Source organism: Cyclospora cayetanensis, unplaced genomic scaffold (genome assembly GCF_002999335.1).
Source record: "Cyclospora cayetanensis isolate NF1_C8 unplaced genomic scaffold, CcayRef3 CcayRef3_contig_316, whole genome shotgun sequence".
Lineage (NCBI taxonomy): Eukaryota > Apicomplexa > Conoidasida > Eucoccidiorida > Eimeriidae > Cyclospora > Cyclospora cayetanensis.
This window is the reverse complement of record NW_020312277.1, coordinates 5,631-16,455: the sequence shown is the minus strand read 5'-3', so window position 1 is coordinate 16,455 and position 10,825 is coordinate 5,631. Positions and strand designations below refer to the sequence as shown.

Below are 10,825 nucleotides of genomic sequence, written 5' to 3'. Positions count from 1 at the left end.
CTAGTTCCTTCCTAGTTCTCCTTCAGTACAACCCGTGTAGGAGAAGGTGCCATCGTGAAACTTGGCCCGTCAAAGTGCAATCTCGGAGAATCCCCCCTACCCAGCTAGCTAGAACCCCGCATGCATCACTTGGATTGTTGCCCCCCTGAGCAATGCCGTGCAGCTCAAATCCTACATGTCGTGCACTACCCCCGACTCGAAGGTGTCCATGTGCTTGCACCGCTTCTTTGAGGCGAGGCGAGAAAAGTCACCCCGGGGAGCATGAGTTCGACGAAGAATATCCAGGATAGCGGCAGCAAGAGAAGCTCTCACAGAGCTTCCCGCTCAACTGCGAAACAAAGGGGTGTTCGTGTGACACAGAATCTCTGGTGGCAGCCGGGGCCCCCCAAGGGAGCAGCGCCCCATGGGGCCTCCGATCGTGAGGGGGGCCCCCCACGCGTGGAGCTGCAGGGCCTTTGGGGCCCCCGCTCGCCCTTCCTTCATTTATTCTGCCTGAAAATGAAAAAATAGGGATAGTTTTCGACAAATTCCGTAGACACCGGCGTGTCATCTTTAAAACGCAGCAGTGGCCGCAGCAAGAGCAGCTGCGCGTCCTTCTCCCCACTGTGGGGCCCCCCCAGCCTCTGCCTTCCGTAGAGATTCTTCGGGAAGCCTCGGCGTAGCCGACGCCAGCGGCACTGGGAGCATCGATAGCAGCGGAAGCAACGGCAAAGAGAGAGGGGCAAAAGCCGCACCAACATGGAGGCTCTTGCTGCCCCTGATGAGCTCCTTACGTTCCCTGCTTCGCTGTTGGCTGTCGGCGAGAATGGCTTGCAGATTCTGTCGCTCCCGCAGCTGCAGCCGCAAGTCATGCTGCTACCAGACGTGGGCTCATACCAGGGCCCCCTGGAAGGCCCCCTTGGGGGCCCCTCCCACCAGAAGGGCCCCCCGTCCTTTGCGGCTGCAGCGGTCTGCAGCCTCGGCGCGAACAGCAGCATCTTTGTGGCGGCCCTGCAACACAAACCGACGCTTCTTTACTTCAATGTAACGAAAAATGCTGCGGTGTACAGACAGTCGACACCGACCATCGTGAGTCGCTGCGCTTGCGCGTGCCCTTGAAGCAGGATCTTCTCCTCTCGCCCTCTCGCTTCCGCTCTTGCTCTTCCTGTAAGGCTTCCTATAACAGTTCCCTTCGAACTCTCTGGACGCTGCTTCTCAGGTGCGCTGCTTGGCAGCGGACAGCAGCGGAAGCTTCCTTTTTGCAGGGGACGACGCGGGTGTCTTGACAGTTTGGCAGCTCTCTGCAGTGGTGCTGCAGCAGGGGGCCTCTGCAGCTGCTCCTAATGCCGAAGCGCCTCTGCAGCACAAGTTGACTCCCTTGATCTGCAGTTGGCAGGCTCATGACAGCGGCGTGTGCTGCATTTGCATCCACCGCAGCCTTCTTATTTCTGCGGGCCGTGATGGAAGTCTGAAAGCCTTCCAGCTAGCCGAGTAAGGACAGACTTCTGGATCCTTTCAATCTTGCATGTGAAGACGGCTTGGGGGCTTACTGACGGCTTAAACGCTTGCACAGGGGATGCAATTTCCCTCCGCATGCTTTGACATGAACCGGCAGGACTATGCGTTTTGCGTGCTTCTGTGTGTGTGAGTGTATTTATGTATGTATATGTTTGTATGTATATGTCTGTATGTATGTATGTATATGTGTCATGTGTTGCATGTATGTGTATGTCTGTATGTATGTATGTATATGTGTCATGTGTTGCATGTATGTATATGTATGTATTTGTCTGTATGTATGTATGTATGTATATGTGTCATGTGTTGCATGTATGTATATGTCTGTATGTATATGTATGTATGTGTATGTATGTATGTATGTATGTATGTATGCATGGGTCATGTGTTGCATGTATGTGTATGTCTGTATGTATGTATGTGTCATGTGTTGCATGTATGTATATGTCTGTATGTATGTATATGTGTCATGTGTTGCATGTATGTATATGTATGTATTTGTCTGTATGTATGTATGTATGTGTCATGTGTTGCACGTATGTATATGTATGTGTATGTCTGTATGTATGCATGTGTCATGTGTTGTATGTATGTATATGTCTGTATCTTTGCGAATGTATGTGTATGCGGGCGTCTATATATATGTATGTATCGTGTGTGTTGTATGCATGTACATGTGTGTATGTATATGTATGTATGCGTCACGTGTATGTATGTATCGTGTGTGTCGTGTTTTGCATGCATGTATGCGTCGTGTGCAGCGTCCTCTCTATGGGCTCAGCTTGGAAAGGAGGGGCAGCTGGAATCACTTTAAATGCATCGTCTGCTGTGGAAATGAGCGGGCTTGGCAGCGGCAGCTCTCGTAAACCTGTGCGCCGTTGGCAAGGGCATACAGAGGCTGTGTCAAGCTGCTGCTTCTTGGAGGGGCCTGCACTGCACCGAAGTGCAGGATCTTGGTTGCTTTTAACGGCAGCAGCCGACAGATCTGTACGGGTGCGTCTTCGCTGTGTCTGCTGTCTGCCAGGCCGCTGCTAGGGAACGCTAAATCTGCGCAGTGGCAGCGATGTCGTGGCGGAAAAATTAGCGCTTGACGCTTTCCGATAGATCCCTCATGTGCGCGTTGCTCGTTCTTTCTTTCTCTGTTGCCCTCTCTCGCATTCAGTCAGTCAGTCAGTCAGCCTCTTTCTCCCTCTCTTTCTATCTCTCTCTCTTTCCTTCTATATCTCTCTTTTTCTCTCTTGTAGTCAGTCAGTCTCTCTCGCTCTTTTTCCCACCCTCTCTCTCGCTCTCTCTTCGTCTCCCCTCAATGCCTCTCTGTCTACTACTTCTGCGGCTGCTGCAGGTCTATGGAGGAAATTCCGATGAGTGCTTGGAAGCATTTCGCTTGCCAGCGGCTCCGCTCTGTCTCTCAGTGGATGCGCAGGGGCCTACGGCTCTTGCTTTCGTGGGCTGTGCAGACGGCAATGTGTATATCTTAAAGATAGCTTCCGCGGCGGGCAGCAACGTTATGCAGCTCAGCAGAAGCAGAGAAAAAAATACCAGGGGAAACGAGGGAGGCGGAAGCGCTGCTCTGTTGAGAGAAATATGGGTTTGCCCTCCAAGCAGCAGCAACAGCAACAGCAGCACTAGCAGCAGCACTAGCAGCACGAGCAGCAGCAGCCGGCATGCTGCTGTATTACGTGGTCACACTGCCGCAGTGCGTGGATGTGTCAGCCTTCGAGATGGTCGAGTCGTCACCGCAGCAGCAGATGGCATTCGTCTGTGGCGGGCATCATGTGGAGTTAGTATTACGCACATCCCACCCAGACAAGGTCCATCCACTTCTGCCTCATTGTGCTGGTGCTGTTGCTGCTGGTGCTGGTGCTGCTGCTGCTGCTGCTGACAGTGGTAGTGGTGTGGTGCAGGTCTCGTTGCTGCACACTGAATGGCGCTGCATCAGAAGCGGCGAGGGTGGCTGGTGCGCCTGTACGTGTATGCCTTACCTGCTGCTGCCCAATTTTAAACTGTTGAGTGTCACTGTGTGCGATGTGCCTCTTTTCGCTTCTTCAGGCCTGGTCCTGCCTCTGGAGGGATTGCAGCTGCTGCTGCTGCAACACACGGGAACGCAGCGGCTGCTGTCTCCCCTGGGCTTACTGCGACAGCACGGGGGAGGTGGTGGCGACAACTCAGCAGCGACCGCGTTGTGTCTGCTGCAGCGGCGCGTGGAGCAGCAGCAGCTGCTGCATGCAGCCCTGCTGCAGCGGCAAGTGGCAGGAGATCGAGTGCCTCTCTTCCGCGCAGATCCTCGCAGATTCAAGAAGCACGTGCAAAGCCTACAGGTGCGATCAGGGTGGAGGGGTCTCTCTGCAGCAGCTCCCGCAGCAGCGTCACCGACGTGTATTTGGGTAGATGGGGGGAAGAGGGAGGGAAAATGCGCGTTTGCAGTGACTGCTCCAAGGAGGAGTTCGTGAGGTGACCCCACCATCGCCTTTACAGCCCTCCCTGAGCTGTTTCTTCTTTGTGGCTTCTCAGATTTACGGCCAAAAAACTAGCGACGCTCCGCTCTGCATGCAGCAGCTGCTGAAACTGTCGCAGGGCGCTGCGAGCACGCTGCAAGACGCCGTTCTGCGGCTTCTGAACAGCGCCGATACCACGGGTGCCTCGGCAGAAGGAGCCCACAAAGCGCCTTTGGCAGTAGACGCAAGAGCCGTGGATGCCGATGAGGAGTCCTCTGTCTCCTCTGAAGACAAGGCTCCAGAGGCAGTATCTGCATCAGCCCTCGCCGTTTGACGCGCCGGAAGGCCGCTTCCCGTCGGCATTGCAACACGCACATCTAGGCATCTCCCGCGGCGCTGCTGCTGCAGGAGATGCATATATATATATATATATATATATATGTATATACGTAGACACCTTAGGCAGACAGCCTTACGCTTCGTTGGGCGTATATCGTCTTCCACTCAGGGCCCCCCCCCCCCATGCGCGAAAGCCTATGTTATTCTTAGGGAAGCTCGCCTTTAGCGGCATGCAGGAACCGCAGCTCTTAAAGCCCTGTTACAACATGCCGCGTTTCTCCCCCTTCCTGCCCTCTTCCTCACTCCCCCCCATTCTACTGCGAATTAAATAGACTGCTGTTGTTGCCAAAGCCCCTCTTCCCCAGTCCCTCGCCAACTAAAAGGGGGAGGAAGGTGGCATGCGTGTCTTTGGACGTGGTTTCTGTTTGTTCCAACACGGCTGCGCCCGAGCACCCCGGCCGCAAGGAAAGAAAACATATTTGAAACAGCAGCTCTCGGGGGTTTGCCAGGATACAAGCGGTGATGGGCAGCGAGATAGACAAAGTAGCGCTCCGCTGCCTCCCGCGCAAGCGTTCCCCCACGCCACTACAGGCCGACAACGGCAGCTTCGACCGTCTCTCTCTCCTGGTGCCCTACTACTACTACGCAGCAGCAGCCACATATGTCTTCTGCTGCTGCTGCTTCCGCCTCCACCAAAGTCGGCTGCAACAGGCACAGCTGGCAGCCGAGGGGCATCCAGGGACGGCTTTTTAGCGGCAACCCGAGACTCCTAGCAGGCAGGCAGTTCCACGAGGACAAGAGAGCACCCCCAAACAAGGACGCACACAATGCTACGGCGCCAGAACACATCAATCGCAGACTGGCAAGACAGCTGCACAGGAGCCGGCGTGACGCGGAGACAGCTGGCGCTCCAAATAGTTTACACACACAGCGGGGTAGACAGGGGGGGCCGGCGGTCGGGGGGCCCCTCTAGTTCCCACCAACCATCAGTAAAAGAGGCCCCAAGAAACCTCTGCCACGCCCATGCGAAGGCTGCAACGCGGTGCAGCGGCCTCTATTCAAGGAGCAGGAAAAGGGGGGAAAGATCGGAGACAGGTGTCCCCTCTCCCCTCTCGGGGTGGTCAGGGCGCCCTTGTCCTCTCGAGGAACCATACATGCAGGAATTTCATCTCGGAAATTTACACGCTCTGCCACCACTGCCATCGTGGAAAGCCTCAAAGGGGCAGAGCGACGGCCGCACTGGGAGACAAGCGCCGCAAGACCGCATCTTAACGCATTTGCTGCTGCGCAGCCCACAAGGCAGCACCTTCTGGCTGCTGCTGCTGCATGCCGTACAACATTTGCTGCGGATAATGCTGCTGCTGCGCGCCACTGCTGTAGTGCTGCTGCTGCGCGCCACTGCTGTAGTGCTGCTGCTGCGCGCCACTGTTGTAGTGCTGCTGCTGCGCGTCACTGTTGTAGTGCTGCTGCTGTTCTGCGAAGAGCTGCGGGGTGGGCTTTTGTAAGTACTGCTGCTGCTGCTGCACTTGCTGTTGGGGGTGCATGTTGTTGTCGCCATAGTGCTGCGGCTGCTGCGCTGCCTGACCAAGCGGCTGATCCGACCATCCCATGAACTGCTGCGGTGGCAAGTGCTGCTGCAGCTGCCGTCCCCCACTACGCTGCTGCGGCTGCTCCGGCTGGGGGCCCCTGCGACGATCCCCGAAAAAGCCCCTGCTGCCCTCACGGGGGCCCTCCCAGAAATCATCAGCCCACCCCCTTTTGAGGGCCCCTACACCACCAGAAACATTCTGGGGAGGATATTGCTGCTGTGCCTGCTGCTGCTCCTGAGGCCAACAACCCTGCTGTGGCTGGGGTTGTTGCTGCTGCGCTTGCTGCTGCTGCACCTGCTCGTGCCACTGCTGCTGTGGCTGCTGTTCATAATACTGCTGCTGCTGCTCCTTCCATTGCAGTTGCTGTTGCTGTTGCAGCTGTTGCTGTTGCAGCTGTTGTTGTTGCAGCTGTTGTTGTTGCAGCTGTTGTTGTTGCAGTTGTTGCTGTTGCAGTTGTTGCTGTTGCAGCTGTTGCTGTTGCAGTTGTTGCTGTTGCAGCTGTTGCTGTTGCAGCTGTTGTTGTTGCAGCTGTTGTTGCTCCTGATGTTTCCATTGGCTTTGCTGTTGAGACCAGTGTTGCCGCTGCTCCTGGGGCCATTGCTGCTGCTGCTGCCACTGTTGCTGTTGCTGCTGCTGCCACTGCTGCTGCCGTGGCTGCTGTGGCTGTTGCCACTGTTGCTGTTGCTGCTGCTGCCACTGCTGCTGCTGCGGCTGCTGGTGCAGTCCCAGGGGCCCCTCCTCAAGCGGCACGCTGGCAGCGCCTTGCGGATTCCACAGAGGCTGATCCTGCCTTCCGTGAGCCTTCCCTTCGAACGGACTTGGAGCAGCCTGATGGAGTAACTCTGTCTCTCGCCGTGTCGCACTGGGCTGCTGCCCGCCGTGGGGCCCCCAAGCCTGGGGGGCCCCCACGGGGGCGGCGGGGTGGGGGCCCCGACCTGGCTGCTGCTGGGGAGGCAGAGGCGACTCGTACACCTCGTGCGCTGTCAGTCCACCAACAAGGTGCGTCCTCGCTGCTGCTTGCGCATGCCCTCCCTGCTGCCAGCTGCCACCAGAGGCCTCTTCCCGCGGGGAGAGGACGGATCTCCTAGGGATTATGCCTGGAGGAGGCATGTGTCGCAGAGTACCCGCCCTCTGTTGCCTGCAGTCAAGCGGAAATCCTCGCACCCGCACCAGCAGCATTCGGCGCGCGCGGCACGGCATGCCCCCGTTCGAAATAGCCTCTACGCACCGTCGCTCCCTCCCTGCTCGCAGCCGACAGCTTTCTGCCGAAGGCGCACAGACAGCGACAGCCCAAAAGGTGACACAGCAACTCCAAAGGGCCCTCGACTTACCCGCCACGTGAAGGCGGCGGAGGGGGAAGCGCCTGTGCATGCTCTGGAGCGGACTGCATGCCCCCCCCTTGCGCAACCCTCAGGGGGGCCTCGCAATGAGGCGCAGGCTTCGAACGCATGCTGCCTTGAGGAAGAGCTGCCGCGTCTGCGGATCGATGTCTCTTGGAGGGGGGCACCTGTGGCACGGCTAATGCAGGGGCCCCCAGGGCCCCCGGTAAAAGCAGCGGGAGCAGAGGGGCCCCTGGGGGAGGCGCCAGACAGAGGTGGGAGAACAGAAGGTGGGCTGCCACATGACGCCCCTCAGGTTTGGCGTTGAGGAAGGTTATCATGCACTCTGGAGGGCTCATGTGAATACGCTTCCTACGTCGCAACAAGGCGACGCAGCAGAACCAACAAAACATGCCCAAACGGAGGAAAGAGACGCGGGGAAGCACCAATATCAACAGACGCCTCCTGTCATGCGGCAGCAGAGAGGAGGACCGCCAAGCCAAAGTCTGACTCTTGAAGCACAGTACACAGCGGAGCAGCGCGGTGCAAATGCAGTGCGCAAGAAGAGACAAACCTATATACGTCTACATATGTTTGTCTCCAACCAATGGGAGCCGATAAAATAGGGCGGTGCTCCACACATGCGACGCGAGACGTGTAAAAAAAGGAGGCAGCATGCGTGACAGTGCAGCGAGAGGCAGCATGCGTAACAGTGCAGCAGGAGGCGGCATGCGTAACAGTGCAGCAGGAGGCAGCATGCGTAACAGTGCAGCAGGAGGCGGCATGCGTAACAGTGCAGCAGGAGGCAGCATGCGTAACAGTGCAGCAGGAGGCGGCACGCGTAACAGTGCAGCTGGAGGCAGCATGCGTAACAGTGCAGCTGGAGGCAGCATGCGTAAATAACAGGTCAGAAGACAGCAAGCACAGCAACAGCGCAAGAGGCAACGGCACCCAAGGACAGAAGGGAAAAGCGGGGGGGAGGGAGAAGGGCAGAAGCGCCTCGTGAAGCCTCACAACTCCCCTTCGATGAGACACAGGGTTCCTGTTTCCAGCGAGATATCCCTCAGCAAGCGATGCACCACCAGTCCACGGCCCCACAGGGCAGCAGACGGTACAGACAGCTGCAGCGCGTCCTCCCTACAAGGCAAGGGGCAAGAGCGCAAAGTGAAGACTCACAGCACACAGCTGAGAGGCGGAGCAAGAGCAGATCGGCAGAGAGCGGGGGGAGGGGAGCGAGCATGCACACACAGAGGCAGGCGGGAAGAAAAACCCGGAGCTACTCAAGGGCAGAGGCGAAGAAGCTGTTGGTTTGCAGCACTCCTGCTGGTGTGGCTTCTCGCGCGAACCTCCTAAAGCGCCTCACTGACGCAGAATTTTTGTGAGGCTGCGCAACGAATTCTACACTCTCGTGTGGTCGTCTCGTCGCCTGCGCGTGGCGTACCTCTCCGTGAGACTCGGCATTTTCAGACCCTTTTCGGCCCGCAAGAGCAGCCGCAAGAAGTCTCTCAGCCTTCTCCTGTCTCGCAGCGATCCGCCCACCACGGCGTAGGGGCCCCAAAACTCGATGGGGGCCCCCGCTGCTCGCGTCAGTCTCCGCTTCACTGCGCCTTCCTTGAGCCCCGGACGGACTGCAGGGGCCCCAGGGGCCCCCTGCGATCCCAAGGCGATTCCCCCCGGCAGGCGGAGGAAGCTGACGAGCAGCGGATCACGACTCTCATGCAGCAGCACCAGCTGCCGCGGCTGCTGCGGCCGAAGCGCATTTGCAGCAGCAGGCAGGCTGCCGGCATCGGCGCTCTTGTTGGCAGCGCTGCTGGTGCTGCTGGCAGAGCCTGGCTGGAGCCTTGCCGGGTGAAAAAACGGTCTGAAAGAGCGGTGCTGAACCTCCTCCAGACTGCACTGCAGGAGGAACGCGAATTCGGGGGGAGGGCCCTTCCGCGCTTCGCTGCTTCTCCCGTCCTTCGAAACGCCCTCCTCCGACTGCCGCTGGAGCTGCGAAGGTGCCGCCGCCGCTGCCGCTGCTGCGGCTTCCAAGCACTCGCCGAGCGGCTTGCTGTACAGTCCTTCTTCTTGCATCTCTAGGGTGTTCATCACTGACAAGGCCGCCCCCAAGCGCTGCAGACTGCAGCACCTCGCAGCAACAGCATCCTCAACCGATATCGGCTTCAGCAGCAGCCCGAAAGGAAGGCCGCAACAAAAGGAAGCCTCCAACCGGAAGGGGGACCAACAGCAACATGCATGCAAAACAACAGCAGCAGCAGGTGCAGCAGTTCCGGCAACAGGCGCAGGCTTACGGCTCTCCGAATATGAGGAGCTGTCTGTACTCCACAGGACGTGCCGCCTTTGCAGAAGCACCTCCCGCTCCTGCCTGCGCCTCCTCGCCTTCCTCCGCTTTCCGAGTCAGCTGTTGCTGTTGCTGCTGCAGCACGGGGGGCGCATCAGACGCCAGCACGAACGCCATGATTCGCCACTGGACAGATGCCCGTCTTAGGGCCCCCCTCACCGTGGAATACTGTGCTACGGATGACGGCACCAAAAGGACCGTTAGATCGCGCCGAGGAGCAGCAGACTGCAGCCACAGGAAGCCACACACATACACATATATGTATATGCATGCGCGAGCGAGAGCCGCTGCTTTGGCTGCTCCAGAAACTCCTGCGGCGAAGAAGGACGAAAGATGCTGCAGGTGCCCGCTTTCCCTCCTCCAAAAGCGCGCACAAGAGGCATTTTTACAGCAGCGGCCGCTGTTCTTTCGACCGCATACGCCAACAGGAGCAGCCCCTCTCTCTCCCCCTGCCCGCAAACAGCATGCAGCAGCAACGCAGGCACCAGGAGCAGCAACACAACACACACCAACTTACAGTGCGCGGAAGGGCCCACACGAGAGGTCCGTGGCGCTGCTGCAGCACGAGACGCAACAACAACAACGCCCTCTCCAACTGATCTCTCTGGCCGTTGAACTGGAGCCTTCGAGCTGCACCGCAGCACAAGCACACACGCCACAGCGCATGCAGCCGGGTCCAAAGACGCACAAACAACACGTGCCAGAGACATGCGAGGCAGCAAAAGGCACACGAAGCCACTTGTTCATAATAGCAGAGCACCGCGGAAAGACAACACGCAGCGCGGCACGCGCCTGTAGCTCAGCAGCTCAGAAAGCAGCAGCAACCGAGACAGCTCAGCAAGCACAAGAAAAGCAGCACAGCGGGAACTGCAACACGGCAACACTTCAACACCTCATAAAGCAAATTAAAAGCAGCACAGCGGGAACTGCAACACGGCAACACCTCATAAAGCAAATTAAAAGCAGCACAGCGGGAACTGCAGCACGGCAACACTTCAACACCTCATAAAGCAAATTAAAAGCAGCACAGCGGGAACTGCAACACTTCAACACCTCATAAAGCAAATTAAAAGCAGCACAGCGGGAACTGTAACACTTCAACACCTCAAAAAGCAAGCAAAAAGGCTACACCGCGTGAACTGCAGCACTTCGACACTTCAAAACCTCTGCACCTCAATACACCCCCTCCCCCAGCCTTTTTCCCTAAAAAGTCGCATGAAGGGCCTCGCCAAGCACAAAAAATCGATCCTCTTCCTACTTGAAGACTGGTCAAGACGCGCAGTGCACCCAGACACCATTTCGATG

At 57.7% G+C, this 10,825-nt stretch overlaps 1 protein-coding gene across 1 annotated transcript; it reads left to right on the top strand.

Moving 5' to 3' along the window:
• Positions 1-738: 738 nt before the first annotated feature.
• On the top strand, positions 739-4,266 carry LOC34622365. The gene is made up of 7 exons (XM_026333881.1): positions 739-1,068; positions 1,199-1,470; positions 2,259-2,490; positions 2,840-3,001; positions 3,050-3,308; positions 3,547-3,815; positions 4,009-4,266. The coding sequence occupies exons 1-7, from the start codon at positions 739-741 to the stop codon at positions 4,264-4,266; spliced, it is 1,782 nt and encodes a 593-aa protein (XP_026189666.1).
• Positions 4,267-10,825: the final 6,559 nt, after the last annotated feature.